Source organism: Rhinopithecus bieti, unplaced genomic scaffold (assembly GCF_001698545.2).
Source record: "Rhinopithecus bieti isolate Rb0 unplaced genomic scaffold, ASM169854v2 scaffold_51905, whole genome shotgun sequence".
Taxonomy (NCBI): Eukaryota; Metazoa; Chordata; class Mammalia; order Primates; family Cercopithecidae; genus Rhinopithecus; species Rhinopithecus bieti.
In genome coordinates, this window is record NW_016821253.1 from 1,602,358 (window position 1) to 1,620,543 (window position 18,186).

At 46.5% G+C, this 18,186-nt stretch overlaps 1 protein-coding gene across 1 annotated transcript in view; it reads right to left on the reverse strand.

Annotated features, from left to right (window-relative positions):
• Nucleotides 1-18,186, reverse strand: part of PXDN (peroxidasin) — a 110,677-nt gene that overhangs the window by 52,097 nt on the left and 40,394 nt on the right. Inside the window, exons 2-6 of the mRNA XM_017860278.1 lie at nucleotides 10,652-10,723; nucleotides 9,517-9,588; nucleotides 4,840-4,911; nucleotides 1,228-1,299; nucleotides 786-860 (exon numbers count right to left, since the gene is read on the reverse strand). Coding sequence (XP_017715767.1) covers nucleotides 786-860; nucleotides 1,228-1,299; nucleotides 4,840-4,911; nucleotides 9,517-9,588; nucleotides 10,652-10,723 — 363 coding nt within the window. The remainder of the gene's footprint in view (nucleotides 1-785; nucleotides 861-1,227; nucleotides 1,300-4,839; nucleotides 4,912-9,516; nucleotides 9,589-10,651; nucleotides 10,724-18,186) is intronic.

Here is an 18,186-nt window from a genome sequence, read left to right on the forward strand (position 1 = left end):
AAAAAAAAAAAAAAAAAAAAAAAAAAAAAGGGTGGAGATCAGCCTCCTTAGTACACTGTAGAAAGAACCAGAATGCAGCACAGGAGTTCTTTCTACACTGGTTTTACTTCTACCAGTAAAGTGTGCACTGCACTTAAAAATTAATTTGATGAATTTAAAGATGATTTTTTAAAAAATGTTGGCTGGGTATGGTGGCTCATGCCTGTAATCCCAGCACTTTGGGAGGCTGAGGTGGACAGATAACTTGAGCTTAGGAAATCAAGCCCAACCTGGGCAACATGGCAAAACCCTGTCACACACACACAAAAAAAAAGAAAGAAAGAAAAGAAAGAAAAGAAAGAAAAGAAAGAAAGAAAGAGGAAAGAAAGAAAAACAAAAAACCCACAAAATTACAAAACTTAGCTGGGCATGGTGGCATGTGCCTGTAGTCCCAGCTACTCAGCTATTTGGGAGAATTGCTTCAGCCCAGGAGGCTGAGGCTGCAGTGAGCTGTGATCATGCCACTGCATTCCAGCCTGGGCAACAGAGCAAGACCCTATGTTGAAAAAAAAATTTTTTTTAAGTCTTAATTGCCTATCAAAGGAGTAACTATTTGCCACATTGTCTGAGTCACATGGTTTTCATTTTGCTCTCTAACAGATTCAATCCACCCTCCATATATTCTCATTCTTTCAGAATCAGACTGTTACCAACATTTCACTACACTTGAAAAAGAACCAGGCGAATGGATAACAGAGAGAAGTAAGGATTTGCAGCAAAGGAAACACAAAAGGCATCATTATACTCACAATCTCTTCATAGATTCCAAGTGATTAAACGTCCCTGGTACTAAATGTGTAATCCGGTTGTTATGCAAAAATCTGTTGAAAGAGATTTTATAACAAACCAATTTTGAAAAATACGTCTTAAAATGTGTAGAAAAGAATATAAGCAGTCAAATATACATCAGTTTTTAAAAATCTCAGTGATTACATTTATTTAATACAAATGAATCTGAAAACAATGTTGTTTACTCCAGCAAAGAAATGGATTTTTTTCCTATTTTATCAACACTTTCAATTAAAGAGAAAATTATAAGTCCTATTTCCAAATTGTTAGACTAGAAATATGGACTTTATATCAAAACAGTTTTCAGGTGTTTGGTGGATATTGACCTTAATCTAACCATGCCAGTGACTGAGGCCTGGGCTCTGTGAATGGAAAGGCAAGGAACAACACACAACTCACAGCCTCTCGAGCTTCGGGAGATGCTGGAACGACTCTGGGTCCAAAGTTTCTATCTGATTAAAGTGCAGGTATCTAGAGCAGTTAAAAGAAAAAAAAAAAGTGTAACTTACAATTTATTTTATTTTCTTAGATCCAGATTTTTGCCCCCAATTTTTTTCTAGTCATTTCAAATTCAGACATCAATAGATAGCTCACTCACTAGACTTCCTACGTTGTATGAAAAATACATAAAATTATCAAATGATTCAATAAATACAACTGAACACTAGGCACAGACGTCCACTCTAGTGACTGGGTAAAGGCGAGGGAGGCCTAGAGGTGCTCACTGAGATCCTCAACACCATGTGAGAAGGGCCTGACTAGGCCATTTTTGCTTCCAAAATATATGGAAAAAAGCAAAAATCTAAAGCATAACTTTAATGATAGCACATACATAAACAGGTGAATACCTTCACTCAAATCTTTTAACTCGTATGAATTTGGCAGGGACATCATCACACACTTGGGCAGAGAGTAAACTGCCAGACATAAAGACACCCTTAAAGACCACAAAGAAAACATAAAAAGAACGTCACACGACTTTCTCCATCAATCCTGAAGCGTTAAACAAGAGACCGTCTTTCCTCGGGTGTGTGATGGTACAGAACACCCAGTGTTTCTATTTCTTCCCATTTCACGTGTCTCCATACTTCTACAATTTATACTTTTAGATATAACTCATTCTTTCTAATTTTTCCTGAATACGAAATTTCTCGTTTTGAAAAGTGGGTTTTTTCCTCGTAAGTCAAACACAAAGTCAGTCTTCTCCCTGGGGTGCTCTGCTGGGAGATCCCTCCTGCCCACTCAGGCGTTCCCTGCAACCAGCACGCATTTTAAACGAGTACTTCTTCAGGAGGCCAAAATGAGTAAAGCAGCAGCAGGCCAGCGTTCACAGCTCTTCAGAACTCCACGAAAGGAAGTCTTCAGAACGCACGCCTGAGAGTCAGGTCTGTGGACATTCTGAGAACACCGTCACCGCCAGGGCACCAGAGTGCGGCTGCCAGGGCCCCCCCATCCTGGGGCCAGCTCCCTGGGCAGCACCCACACAGGCCACACTGAGTGTCTGCGGACGCCTGCAGCCGGAGGGCCCCCAAACGCAGACTGTCCCTGCCCCTCGTCCTGGGACAGGTCTGTGCTCGGCACTCTGTGCACGAATGGGAAACACGAGGGAAGGAAAAACTGGAGCAGGAGGACAAGGAAAACCGCCCGCCATGGGCGAGCATGACGGGCAAGCACCTGACGCGGGGGTCCCGAGGAAGGCCAAGCCCTCCGTGATCCCGGTTGCCTCGTCTCTGCCGGGCAGCGTGCTGACCCCGGGAGCCTCGTCTCTGCCGGGCCGTGTGCTGACCCCGGGAGCCTCCTCTCTGCCGGGCAGTATGCTGACAGAGCACCTGTGGGTTTTTGGGGTCCTTGGTCTTTCGCAGCACACGCCCATGTGAGACCCAGGCACCACCAACACACAGTGGCTGTGAGCGGCTCAGCGAGGTTTCGGTGCAGGCAGGCAGGGGTGGAGTCTCCCAAGCAAAGCCCAGAAGGATGAGGAGGTGCTGACCAAGGGAAGGAAAGGGGGGATTTCCAGCCCCACGGAGAGTGGTGGGTGTAAAAATCCCTCCACCCGGACTCTGCAATGCAGGCTGGCCAGGGGGACGGCTGAGCGTGTGGGACTTGGCACCTGCTGCATGGGTGCTACAGGAAATGACGGGCCAGGGTACACAGGATTTAGAGAGGCCGGGGCCCCGGCAGCCTGAGGTGCCCTTCACCCCTCCCTGAACAGTTGAGGAAACAGGACCAAAGACAGGAAATGACTCCCCAAATACACTGAGATCATCACTGAATTCAAACGCATGTTTCCTGACTGGCCAGGTGTGTTTTCTGTCCTGTGTCCACAGCTTCCTAAGGAGCTTTTCTGGATCAGGGATACTCAGTTCCCCCAGGACAGCATCTGCGGGCTCTAGGGCATTCCTGCATTCCGGTCTCCCAGTGTCACCAGGAATGCATGTTTGCAATAGCTCAGGGCTACACAGCCGATCGGGGGAAGGGGTGCAGGTAGCCAGGGTCCGGCACAAGCCACCCTCCCTGGACACACAGCCTTTGCCCAAGTCTCTCACTGAGGTCTGGTGGACTCGCTTATCCCCTCCCCAACAGTTCCCTGCCTGAGGGCGGGGGCCGGGCTGCCCTCAGGCTCACTGTACAGCATTTAATGAATGGAACCCAAGTCACAGCACCAGAGACCCCAGAGCTCACCCAACCCTGGGTGCTGAAGGCAGCCTGGCCAGCTCATAAAGCCTCCCCATCATCCAAAATCTCAGTGAACACCTACGTAGTGATTCACAGACGCCCTTCCTCGTTCAGCCTCAGGTTTCTCCCCTGACTTGCCCTTTCCTTCCTTAAAAGTAACACTGGACTCACTCAGCACAAAGCCAGATGAGGATTTTCCAATCCATTCAGGATCGAAGAACTGTCTGCTATGAAGATGTTCTCGCCCCCACTGAGTGAAATGCTTGCTGGATATGAGAGCTTGCTCCTTTGCAAGCTCTCCCTACATCTGGGTGTTCCCTGCAGACCTCCATGTGTTTCTGCAATGAGGTGCACTGTCCTTCTCCATAGAGACAGATGATCTCTTTCCAAATCTACCCACGCCCTGTCCATGCTCACTTGAATCAACACACACTTTCGGAAACATGAGCACTGCGGGTCCTCAGGATGCACAGTCCGAGTGGTCTCTCCCCCGCACCGCTTGGCCTCACACTCTCTGACAACATCATTGTGTCCAGTCAGCCAGTGACCTGTGACCAGAGATCAGCAGCTGTGGCAGGAGGACGTCACGCTGCATCACAGCAAACAGCTGCTTTCATCCACATTCCTAAAACCGTGACAACTTGCAACTCCCCAGGAATGGGCTCAGCTTGCCGAGTGAAAGGTGACTGGCTGAGTAAACAAACCAGGACAAATCCTCCTTTCTGCCAGGACATTGTAATGAAAAATCAACACGCTGACTTCACAGCAAAGTACGACTTCACGTGTGGCCAAGGAAACTAGGAGTGTTTCATTCTATGCTGCACACACTAACTAGAACTACAAGGGAAAAAAGGTTTTCTCCAAAATAATGGCATCACAATTGAAGAAATTCAGCCCATGTGTTCAGAGTCATAATGAGGAACAGTGAACGAGGCAAAGAGCCCTCTCCTCCCCGGGCACCCTGGATATTCCCCTACGAAGGACGCCTTGATCGGACTTGTACGCCTGCCTGTCTCTCCTCTAAGTTGTGACAGGGATCCCACTGATCTTACTGTCCTTGGCATCAGGAGAGCATGGCCCAGGGTCTGGTGCCACCATAGGGGAAACCAGTGATGCATCCTGAGGGGTGGGTGGAGGGCTGGCTAGGCGGAAGGCGGGGCGGAGGGTGAATGACTCGCCCATGCCTGTTTTTCTGTCATCATGCACGTACTCCCCGCACCTCAGGTAGCATAGTCATGCATCATGCAAACAGCTAGCTCAGTCGACTGGTCCCTACAAGAGGAAAAGAGCCAGGCGGCATCCGAGAACTAAAGCATGAAGAGAGGGGGCACTTACAGTTGCTCTAGAGAGGCAAGTCCCTTAAATGCTTGCCTGTCAATTGACTGGATCTCATTCTTGTATAGATAGCTGAAACAAGAAACATTGGGGAGCATTAGCACACAGACAGGAGGTCAAACTTCAGACGGAAAAGAAGAATTAAATTGACACTGGAGACAGTTTTACAATTAATGACTGTATTCGAATGCAAACAAACCGTCTGCACAGTGAGTACAGAGTGCCTCTCCCAAGGGCTTCCCTTCCCTCAGATCTCAAGTGGGCCAAAAGCAACTGGTGCCGACTGAAGGCGATCAAACCGCTGCGACGGGTTTTTCAGGCAATTCACAGACCTTAGACTATGGCTAATGAATTGCTGACAATACATTTGCTTCAAAGCCTGAAGAAGATAAAAACCATTTTCCACAGGCATGTACAATGCACTGGTGGTAAGATTCTGTAACTGATATTGATACATCTCTAAAATACCTAGGAATAATCTGGGGAGTGGACCATATGAAGACCGAATGTGTCCTGAATAACTCACCCCTAGAATCGCATTCTTAGAAAACAGAAGCAACAGAGGCATATTGGAAGAGTCACACAGTTGGCCTGGCGCTTGTCTTTGTGTAAAATGGTGGAAAATCTCAACAGAAGAATCGTATTTCTTAACATGTGACCTTGGAATGTCAGTGTCCATAAAGGAAGCTCTGCTGGAACCCGCCCACACTCACGCACTCTGGACTGTCTGGGGCTGCGCTGGCGCCGTGTGGCAGAGCCGAGTGGCCCCGGCAGAGACTGTGCAGCTCACAGAGGCCTGGTCCTGCACTGAAAACACCTGCCAAGCCTGACCTAACAGACGGAGGATGAAAATTTCCACACCAAAGGATCACAATTCCAAAAAGAGCCACAAAACCATGTGCATTGTGCCCACCCATCTCGGACATGACTCGCCCTCAGCCAGTTTATTCACGACACAGCTCTAGGCCAGCAGCTTGGAAGAGCCCAAGAAGGCTGTGAATCTGTGTCTGTGCCCAGACTCGGGGAGACCTGCCACTAGCGTGTCTTAGAATCCCTGGGCTCCATCTCTGACATAGGCAGACGGGCAAGTCAAAATCTATGCTTTTCCTACTTGTCAAATTCAGGCAGACACGTCTCTTCAAAATTGATTATTTATGACTGGGTTTCACCTACTTGTCCCACTAAATAAACGACATTTTTTGTCTCAATGCTTATAATATATAATTCATATCCAGAAGGGCCAAGTGTTTGATTGTAAGTTAATTAATGTGTCTGGTGCAGGATCCGGTTTAACAGAACCAGCACTGCTAGCCTTACTTTACAACCCATCTAAGTGGACCTCACATCCTCCCTCCATGCACATTTGCAGAGCTGACTTCATAAAGAGTTATAAGCCTTGGCCGGGCGCGGTGGCTCACGCCTGTAATCCCAGCATTTTGGGAGGCCGAGGCGGGCAGATCATAAGGTCAGGAGATCGAGACCATCCAGGCTAACATGATGAAACCCCGTCTCTAATAAAAATATTAAAAAATTAGCCGGGCGCAGTGGCGGCGCCTGTAGTCCCAGCTACTCAGGAGGCTGAGGCAGGAGAATGGCGTGAACCCGGGAGGTGGAGCTTGCAGTGAGCCAAGATCACGCCACTGCACTCCAGCCTGGGCCACAGAGCAAGACTCTGTCTCAAAAAAAAAAAAAAAAAGAGTTACAAGCCTTAACACAAACCACCCAGAACTCCCCAGTGACCGAGAGCCCAGTGCCCACAGCAGAGGCCTGGCAAGGTTGTTACTTCTCTGGGCTGCATGTGTGGGAATCCTTGAATTTCCACTTAATGCCTGGGCCTCAGTTTCCTCTTTTCTAAAATGGACAGAAATCGTTGAGATTAACGTGTAATATGTGTGTGTGTCTATATATATATAGCTCTTACAAAATGGCCCCGCACACATTAACTGCTGTTCACATGGGAGTTATTACTATACTTCTGGAGAAGGCAAGTCTAAATGTAATTTTCTGTGCCTATTTCTTTAAAAGAGAAACAAAACAAAGTATCAATGAGAACATGTTTTAGAGGCATTTTAAAAAATGAAAGGGAATCTTTGTAAAGAATACACAGGACAACTGAATCAAACTGACATTGTGGCTGTTTATAAAGACATTGGGATGTAACTTGTTTTCCTAAGAACAGGTGGGTATTGGCTGTTTATAAAGACATTGGGATGTAACTTGTTTTCCTAAGAACAGGTGGGTATTGGCCGGGTGCGGCGGCTCACGCCTGTAACTTCAGCACTTTGGGAGGCCAAGGTGGGCGGATCACCTGAGGTCAGGAGTTCGAGACCAGCCTGACCAAAATGGTGAAACCCCGTCTCTACCAAAAATACAAAAAATTAGCCAGGCGTGGTGGCGAACGCCTGTAATCCCAGCTCTTCAGGAGGATGAAGCAGGAGAATCCTTTGAACCTGGGAGGTGGACGCTGCAGTGAGCTGAGATCACACCACTGCACTCTAGTCTGGGTAACAAGAGGGAAACTCCATCTCCAAAAAAAAAAAAAAAAAAAAAAAAAAAAAAAAAAAAAAAGCGGTGAGTATTGATCATAATAATAAATTGTGATTTTCTACTTCATCATAGAGTTGACCCTTGAATGAGTCCTAACTGTCTCAAGAAATAATTTCACTAAGAAATGTGAACTAAAGGGAAGGCTTATGACTTACTAGAAGTAACTGGAGTTCCAAGAAATAAGAACTACTCAGCCCCTACAAGTATACTTTGGTACTGACTCCATATAGAAGGCTGAAATAATCAATAAACTTCAGGAGAGTTCTTCAGCATTTAGGTTGTACACAGTTTAAATCACAGCATTTAAGTCTTACACAGTTTCCTAAATCAGCACTTATCAAATGTTCTCCACCAATGGGCGCTGAGGAGGCGGAGGCTGCAGTGCTGTGGAAAGGGGACCCCGGGCCTCTCTGCACAGCTTCCCTCCTCTGCCCTGGTCTTTAGTCCGTTTCTGAGTCATGACCCACCAGTCTGTGCTCCCTCCACCGCAGTGATCTGTGTCCTCTGCCGCCAGGGACACTGCAGTTTGCTACCGAGGGAGCGAGGGAAGAGTGTGGAGTGCAGGCGCTCAGAGAGCTGCTGTGCAGCAGATGAGGTCGGACGAGGGTCATTGAAAAGAGATCAGTGAAAACAGAGCATCCCAACAACTCCACTTTGAACACGTTTGCTGAGTGCATAGTAAGTTGCTCTTAATAATTCAAAACCAGTGACAAAAAATAAAATATTAAAAAACCTGTTAAACCTATTAAACACACATATACACACACAAGGAATGCTGGCTATCAGCTGACCGGATCTACTTTCCAGGAAACAAAAGCCCTCTTCTGGAACTTGCACAACACTCAAAATACAAAAAAAAAAAGCGGGGGGGGGGGCCGGAAATAAACCAATAAAAGGTCTGTCTCTCATTTTAGAAACGTGGGACAAGGCTAAGTCATGTTTATATGACATTAAAAATTAACATCTTATGCCACAATGATGGAGGTGAAAGTGTGTATGTAACACTGACAAGTATCTTCACAGAGGAAATGTATTTTAATAAAGAGTTAAAGGCAGCTCTGTAATTAACAGTCACAGACACAGCTAGAATCAAAACAGATTTCAGAGTATACATCAACAATAACAAGACAACTGTGTTTTAAGAATCAAAAAACCTAGAGCATTAGGACAAACACCTAATGCACGTGGGGCTTAAAACCTAGATGACGGGTTGATGGGTGCAGCCCAGCACCATGGCACGTGTATACCTAGGTAACAAACCTGCACGTTCTGCACATGTAGCCCAGAACTTAAAGTAAAATAAAAAACAAATCAAAATAACTTAAACATTTTTAGGTTCACGTATGATAAAACTTCCAATAAAATGGCTGAAATAAATAATTTTATTAAAATCGCTCTCTTTGGAAAGTGACTAAGTCTTAAAAGAATAATCTTCTAAAAGCACATGACACACCCTTCTCCTCTGAGTGTTTTTCTTCAACCTTTCCAATTTTAGAGCAAGTACGTGTGTGACTGAGACCAAACCAGGAAGCTCATTTTCTAAACTGCAAAACTGATCTCAACGAGCAAAAGACGTGTTAAATGAAAATAAATAGATTAAACTCAGTTTTAAAAAGTGAAATAAAATTTGCACAAAAATAAGAGGTGAAATCACTTAGCGGAAGACAAGAAAATCTGCAGGAATGAGTGACATTCCACCGGGGTGAGTTATTTCGATTTTACATGTCACCTGCAGCAGGAAAGACAACTGGAAACTATTTTGATAGCTGATATTCTGCAACACACCTGTCAGCTGTTCATATCAGCAACTCACTTGGCATCACTTTCCCCTCTGGAAGCATCCTCATTATTTCTAGAGCGATTTTCAAAGGCTGTGCATTTTAATTTTATGCAATCCACTTTACTAAGGCTTAGTGATGAAACATTAAAAATCACATAATGTAGCACTTTATATCAATGACAACCTGCTTTTATAATCCCAGCTAAATTTTACTCACCTTCTGAAAATAAAACCTCTTTTAAATGAATATATTTACAATAATTCATAAACAGCACAAAATTTAGCTCTATTTTTAAGTAATCTAAATATAACCGTAAGCTTTTAGGTTAAAGAACTGATCATTAACTTACAGATATTTTAAATTTTCCAAGTCTTCAAATGCTCCACTAGGGATCCTCTTGATCTGATTATTATTGAGAAGCCTATGAAACAGAGTCAATAAGAATTTTGAAAAACAACAGAAAACAAACTTCAAAGTTGTGTTAAAACATTCTGACAGCCTTGGAAAAGGCCATGTAACAATTCAGTTACAGACTTGCCATCAACATTCAATGAACACTGAATTCACAGGACAAAACACAGCTTTAGTGTTTAACCATCATGGTAGAAAAGTTGCTCTGCAATGCTGTCCATACTCCACAGTTACCACCTTCTGATACAGGGGAGAAAAAATTCCTTCCCTCCTATAGAAGGGAGTTTGTATCTTTATCCTGCTGTCTCTTAGGTTTTCTGTTTTAGCCAGGACTGTGGCCAGTGCTAAGGCAGTCATGGTGGGAGGGTGGTGTGGGCGGCCAGACCTGCCAGGAAAGGTGGGCCCTGTGGCCCGTGCTCCATTCATGTGCACAGACAAGGGCGTGGGGTGACAGGCCCCAGGCCCCTTGTTCTCCAGGGTCAACAGTGGATAGGCGGCCCAGGCAGTCCCATGTTCCCCATGACCCTGCCCTTACGCCACTGTGCTCAGTCCTGGTGCAGAAGGGAACCAGCTTCCACTGCACTGGGCATGCCCTGCAGAGCCAGAGGTCTGCACAGCAACACTGGACCTGGCCCTGCCTGCTCCCTCCGGGCATCATGGGACTGCCTTGAACCCTCACTTCAGTCCACTCCACGCTCAGAAGCGGCACTGTCCTGCTCAACCTTGCCACAGAGGAGGTGCAGGAGCACACAGAGGTCAGCCTGACCCAGCAAGGGCAGAGTGATTCTGGAGCAAGTGACCCATATGAAGGCCAGGGACAAGTTTTGCAGTCGGTCAGCATGGGTCCCAATCAACATGCAATGGACAGGCACACAGCCATGAGACGAGAAACACAGTGGCCACAGTCCTGGCATTCGTAGTCCTGGCAGTCAGGAGCATTTTTCAGCCTCACTTTCCTGTTTCACTTTTCCCCACCCATGCCCACTGATTGTGGACGATGAGTTCTACCCACAGGTAAATAATGTAATGACTTCTATTTTTCTATTAGTTTCCAAGAGAATATTTCCACTCACAATGTGTTCAAGTTCCTCAGCCGCCTGAATGCCCCAGGTTGGATCTCTCTGATTCTGTTAAAGCGAAGATCTCTGTGAAGAAACAAGAAAGGTATTATTATGTGAAAAAAAAAATCTACAAACATTGCTACACCTTTGCTGTTCTTACTCACTTTCAAAACAGTGACAATGCATTTAAAATATTCAACCATCTAGTTCACTCGTTAAATAAGTCTTCTTTTTCACTGAGGCTAATAAGTGTACAAATATTTATCTGAATGGTGGAACAACAGTCTCACATTACAGAATTTTTAAAAACAGTAATTATGGGGAGAAAATTACATAAACTACCTAAACACCCTATCTTTGGCAAACCACTGGAAAATGTCATGTTGATAAGTCTTAGGATAATAAACACAAGTTAGGCGTGATGACATTCAAGAAGACAGTCGCACCACCTGTGGAACTGAGTAAACACCTTAGAGTTTACTCCAGTGATTTCATGAGCTGGAATTCGGCTGTTCCTTAGTCAATGACCTCAAGTGTTACCTTCATGACATTTAAACTGAATGTCTCAAAACCACGAATGTGAATTCAGCTAACTGGGAAAATAGGCTTTCTCACATATGGTTTTTACCCTAATGGTTCCAAACAGGTATTTTCATTAAATTAAACTTCCACTGTTATTTATTTATATTTATTTATATTTCAGGGGTGGAGAGAGGATCCGAATAGCCCATGAGAGACCAGAGAGCACACCAGAATCGACACAGACTGAATCTGGTGCTGGAAGGAGAAACACTTCGATTCCTGATGATCTGATGCTCAGGCAGAGCAAGCTGGGAGGCCCCGACCACAGAGGCCATGGGCCGGGGGCAGCAGCATCAGGCAGAGCAAGCTGGGAGTCCCCGACCACGGAGGCCACAGGCAGCAGCATCAGGCAGAGCAAGCTGGGAAACCCCGACCATGGAAGCCATGGGCCGCGGGCAGCAGCATCAGGCAGAGCAAGCTGGGAGGCCCCGACCACAGAGGCCACGGGCTACGGGCAGCAGCATCAGGCAGAGCAAGCTGGGACCAACACTGCCATCAACATTCGATGAACGCTGAATTCGCAGGACAAAACACAGCTTTAGCATCTAACCATCACAGTGGAAAAGTTGCTCTGCAATGCTGTCCATACTCCACGGTTACCACCTTTTGATACAGGGGAAAAAATATTCCTTCCCTCCTATAGAAGGGAGTTTGTATCTTTATCCTGCTGTCTCTTAGGTTTTCTGTTTTAGCCAGGACTGTGGCCAGTGCTAAGGCAGTCATGGTGGGAGGGTGGTGTGGGCGGACAGACGTGCCAAGAAAGGTGGGCCCTGTGGCCCGTGCTCCATTCATGTGCACAGACAAGGGCCTGGGGTGAGAGGCCCCAGGCTGCTTGCTCTCCAGGGTCAACAGGCCACGGGCTGGGGGCAGCAGCATCAGGCAGAGCAAGCTGGGAGGCCCCGACTACGGAGGCCACGGGCCGCAGGCAGAGGCAGCACAGACAGTCAGGTCAGAGGCCTGAAGGCAGCGACAGGAAGTGCAGACACGCAGAGGCGTCCGCTCTACCCTTGTAGACAGCCCATCCCAGCTTGAATTAAAACTATAAATTGAACAAGTATAGAAACCACTGAAAAATAAACAGAAAGACCAATTTCTTTATCAAATACTCAGGAATATTAAAATTCCTTACGCATAGGTCCAATCCCTTTTCATATCGTCCAGCAGGGATTGGTATGGGTTGAACTGTGTCTCCCCGAAATCCACTGGGCTCACACCCAGGGCCTCAGACGTGACTATGTTTGGTCCTTAGGGTATATCATAGGTAAGGTCAGGGCATTAGGGTATCATAACAGAAAATGTTTATAACCTTCTAAGGAATCTGATTACCCTACACCAATCACTGTCAGTAGTTTGTAGAACATAAACTAGTTCTACAAACTAAGTTCTAGTTTATGGTTCAATAAGATACTTCAAAAAAAGTATCTGTGTCACTGACAGTAACAGTGTCCAGCCTAGAGGTCAGCGAATTAAATGTGGGCCCCCGTGCTGTGGGTCAAGTTCTCCCGGAGGAGAAGGGGAAGGCGGCTCCCCTCTGCCCATCTGGCTCTCCTGGGCATCATTCCACACTGTGCCCTCGCACGTGGGTTCGCTTTCCTCAGTGATACCCACTGTCCACCAACAGTCTCCTCACACACACCCTCCCCTTGCACTGCCATGCTCCTTTTTAAACAGATGAGATTTAAATTTACATTCCTACTCAAAATACCACTAGTGGCTCCATGTACTGTCCACATAGGAGCTGCTGAAAGTCAGAGGCACCGAAACTGGGAGGTGTTGCTGGAGGAAGACACGGGAGGGGAAAGCAGCCATCCAGGATGCTCACTCATTCCATACAGAAAACACAGATCAAGTACAGATAAGGAGAGAATTCCGACCAGCTATAATTTCGGGATAAACAAATGATTGCAAAGAAGCTCCTGTACCTGAGACACAGCAAGCTGAGGGGCTACCCAGCATTTGAACAGGTAAGAAAGGCTGTCCTGGAGGGCTGAGCCACGCATCACAGCTTAGAGCAGAAATCAACCCCAACCACATCTAATCCAGAAACCAAGCTGCTCCTCCAGGGCAGAGGATGGAGTGAGCCCCACTTGTTCTGGCTCCTTATTCCCCATGGGAACCCACACTCAAGGCACAGAGAAGGCAGCGGCAACAGCATGGAAGCTGGAAAGCAAGATGTGGACTTGGCTCCTGGAGCCTGGGAAGACTGCAGGAAGAGCTGCAAAACCACCCTCCTGACGACATGCAGGCCTTTCCCCAGATCTCAAGTTGGTGCCACCAAAAACCTCTAGAGTGATGGACAGAGAGGTGCTGTCCCACACACAAGCCCCTGTGCCCTGGGTCTGAGCACCTGAGCAGTGGCCAGTGTTGAGTAAACGTGCAAAACTCACACTGGACCTCAAGGACTTCCTACGAACAAGTAGAACATAAATACATCTTCAATAAAGGTTTATATTGAGTGCATGCTGAAACATGTACAAGTCTGGCATGCAGAGTTAAATAAAACATTTTTTAAATTAACTGTTTTTAATTTTTTCAGGAAGTGGCCAGAAAATGTTAAATTACATGAGTAGTTCTCATCATATTTCTGTGGGATGGCACTGGTTGAGGTTAAGGGAACCATTTCACAACCTGCTCACAAGCAGTTAGACCTCCCACCACGTTCTTAGGCAGACCACTAAAAAAGACTTCTACTATGAAGAGGGTAAAACAGAGGGTCCCCTTTACTGCAAAGGGGGTTATCTTAGGCGACAAAGTGAAACAATAAAAAAAAAAACCAAACTGAAATTCTAGAACTGAAAAATGTAATAGCTGAAATGAAAAGCTCATTGGATGGACTTAACATATTGAATACTGCAGAGGGGAGAGGACTTGGGAGCTACTCAACATTAGAAATGATCTAATCTGAGGAACAGGATGAAAAAACACTCACACACCAATATTTATACATGCACATATTCATCTGCATATGTGTGTGTTTACATTTTCTGTCTGATACCACAGCACATGAAAGGAGCTAGAAAGATTTGTCACCAAACAGGAGCGTGTGTTTGGGTGGGATGACTTACAACACAGCTACATCTGCACACGTTACTGGAGGGGACTTGGAGCTGCCTCAGAAACCCTCCTGTTCCACAGCAACAGAAAGGGCACAGGGTCCAGGTTGTTGCGGCTCCATCCCCAAGAGACAAGCTCAGGGCATGAAGACACCACAGACACAGGAAGCCAACGTTCGTTTCAAATATGAACCCCAACTTCAAGGTCATGAAGACAAATGCAAGGGCTGATTTTTGCCTGAATATTTCTCACTTGCAAGATTCTAGAGAGGTCAGGAGGGATCTGCCCTCCACAGAGCAGCCAGGATTCCGCTGAGCACTGTTCCATGGCACAAGTGCTTGGGAGCCTGTTAGAAAAGCAAATTCTGGGCCCCACCCCAAATCACCAGAATCAGAAACTCTGGGAGTGGGTCCCAGTAATGTGGATTCTAATAAGATTTCCAGGTGATTCTAAGTAAGGTAAAGTTTGGAAGTCATTGTTCTTCGGGAATGCTGAAGATATAATGCAAATACACACTATGTATATTTTTAAGTGTGTGTGTGTGAGTAGATATAGGAAAAGCATTTGCACACGCATGCAAATGCATAAACACTAGTAGCAGGCATTTGCTCGTTTCCTCTGCATTTCTTCCACGTCTGATCCTTAACTTACTGGTCATCATTGACATAAAGCTTACAATAAATGTAAAGCTAAACTCTCCAATTAAAAAGTGCTTAAATTTAAGTGCCACATATAAGTGCTCCCCATTTTACAACTTTCAAAATAAACTTTGCACATGTCTGGGCAGAATAAGACGGTGGGGAGGCACCTGATCCCTGCATTATGCACCTACATATGACTAAACAATTTGACAAACAGAATTATTATTTTAACAATCATAATAAATAGTTCCACAAATAATCCTAACTGGGGGGAAAAAACTTGCCCAAACTTTAAAGATTTAAAGAGCACTTAAAAAAGTCTTCCTTGGCTCTTCCCTGGACTTTGTGCTCCCACCCGTTCCTCCTGCAGTGATGTCTCCCGGAGGGGCTGCGGGCGCTGGAGAGCGACCCTAGGCAGATGTGGTCGCATGGCCCTAGCTGTGTGCCACATGCCAACAGGCAGACCACTGGGTCACCTGCCCTCCGCAGCCGCAGGACCACTTCTCCCAATAAGCAAGGGGCTCTGGCACTCCCTCCATGAAGTAAGTTGGCATGAGGAGCATGGAGACAGATTCTAGGAAGTTCCAGGAAACTGTAAGTGGCGTGATTACTAAAGCAAGCGGAACACAGATGAACACTGAGGGCTAACATCAGACAGGGCATCCACGAACTCTTGCTGAAGCCAAGGCCAAAGCCCCAGGAGATTGTGTTTAAAAATGCCACACCCCGCCTGGGTAAGCGTGAGGGGTACATCCCTTCTAAAGCCTGTGGCCCTAAACCACAAAGCACCAATGACAGTAAGCAGCAGTGAACACGGTCACAGAAGGATGAAGAGCTTGTGTGTGAAAAGTCCTTCATAAAGAGCAAAACTCTGTAAATATCCATCATGAACACCTCTGCAATTCCAGTGGGTCTTGTCAGCTTGTTCACTGAGCACACGAAGCACGCATCCGGGGCAACCTCTGAGCTAGGAAGCAGCACCTGCGCTTGGAGAAGATCGGTGTGTACAGGGAACCCTCGAGAGCTCTCAGAAATGACCACGGTAGGGCAAGGTCACCCCCTACTTCAGAGTGACAAAGGCACATCCTGGGGAAATGGCCAAGCACACTAAAGCAGAGCACATGAAGGTGGCTGACTGAGGGACAGGAGGAGAGAATGAGATCCAGGTTAGAAGAAATCCCTTTTCTGGACAAATCGGAATTTAGAAACTAAGAAAGATCAGGTAATTTGCCTAAAGTCAGTCAGTCTAAGTGGCAGAACTAGAAATGCAATCAGAGTCAGCCCAGGGCTCTTTTCTCAGCATTAAAACGGCTCTCACTGAAGGCATTTCAAGAGGTTAATCCTCCCAGATAGAGTCCACCAGACTCTGCCACTTACATTCAAGAGTTCTCCCAAGTGTTAGAGCAGAGCCGCTGCCTCTGACCTACTTAGGGAACGCGGACGCCAACACAAGCCCTCTCAAGTTTAAAGAGAAGCCTGCAATAACTATTAAGCATGAACTATGAATTTCTCAATTTAGAGTCTCAAAAACAGAACACAGATTCATTTACATTTTACATTTAAAAGCACGTGAACTTCAAGTCAAAGAGTTTTAGGGTAGTTTTTGTGTTTCCTTTTGTTTTGTTGTTAATGTTTCCACTATTCTCAAATCTTAATGTACTAAAAACCCTACCAGGAAGAAAACAATGTCGAGAATTGTAGTGTCTGGAGTGAAACATGAAAGCACAGGTTTACACTCAGTATCAAAATCACGAGCCACTGCAGAACCACAGAACGGCTGAAGGTTCGAACTAAAAGGAAGCTCGGAGATCCAAGTTTTAATCTAACTCCCTCCAGGGATTTTCGCCGTTAGATTCCCTTTCACAGTAAACTAAAATGCACAGAACCCTCGGAAATGCTTAATTTAATCATGACAAAGTTGTGAGTTCTAAAAAACAGTCATTAAAGATCGTTTTATAAAGTTTATTCTATTATAATACCTCCCATAAGACTGATTTTTAAAATAAAATAATCTCGATTTTTCCCATATGCAAGTCTCAGAGGTGTTTGAATTCATTTGTAAATACAAAATATTAAGAATTTGGCCAAGTGCGGTGATGGCTCACGCCTGTAATCCTAGCACTTTGGGAAGTTGAGGCCGGCGGATCACCTGAGGTCAAGAGCTCAAGACCAGCCTGGCCAACATGGTAAACCCTGTCTCTACTAAAAATACAAAAAATTAGCTGGGCATGGTGGCGCACACCTTTAATCCCAGTTACTCGGGAGGCTGAGGTGGGAGAATCGCTTGAACCCGGGAGGCAGAGGTTGCAGTGAACTGAGATCCAGCCACTGCACTCCAGCCTGGGCGACACAGCAAGACTGTCTCAACAACAACAAAAAATCAATACAACCCAAAGGCTCTTTGACTGTGCTGCTTCAGAGAAGCAAATATGCAAAGTGCTTTACTGATTTTAAAGGTCGGAATTATAACCGATGCCCCACGCCCTCTCCCAGGATGAATACAGGACAGAAGCCCCCACCCCGGCCCCACTGGGAAAGGCGGGAGGCTGAGTCCTACCTCCCCATCCCAGTCTTGCTGCAAGTGGGAGGCTGGGGGAGTTTGAAAAGCCGCATCCCAAAGCCAGGCCATGTGGTTTTCCATTAACGTCTGCCTGACCTAAAATCGCTTCAGTGCCTCGTACTAAGGACTGCCTCTCGTCACTGAAGGAACACCCAGGGCTTGTGCTCTGAGAGTTACAGACGGCACTGCTTTACCACAGGGCTGAGTACATCCACGCACTTGGGCTGGATGTCAGGAAGTCTCACGTGGCCTACCGGAGTCTGTGAAGGATTAGGACTTCGTAATGTACTCGCTTCTGTACTTAACAGACGCGACCTGAGCCACCCGAGCAGGTGGCCACAGTGACATGAAGGGCACGGACGAGCTTCCAGCCTGCACTCCAGCAGCCGTAGGAGAAATGGGCGCCCAGAGTGGAGGGCAAGGGTGTGTTTTGGAGGAAGAGCGGATAGGACCACTGAGGTGGGCCGTGTGGTGTGAGGGAAGCCTCAGGATGCCCCTTACCGTGTGGGTGAAGGGGAGCCCCACAGAGAGGCTCAAGGTAGGGGGTGCGGGATGGGGTGGGGGATGCGGGATGGGGTGGAGGATGCGGGATGGGGTGGGGGTTGGGGATGGGGTGGGGGCGTCCAGCTGCCTGGGTCCAGCGCTAGTGCTCATGGCTCCCTGAGCCCCCACGGCTGCAGACTGAACATTCGCGAACCCTCAGATTTGTG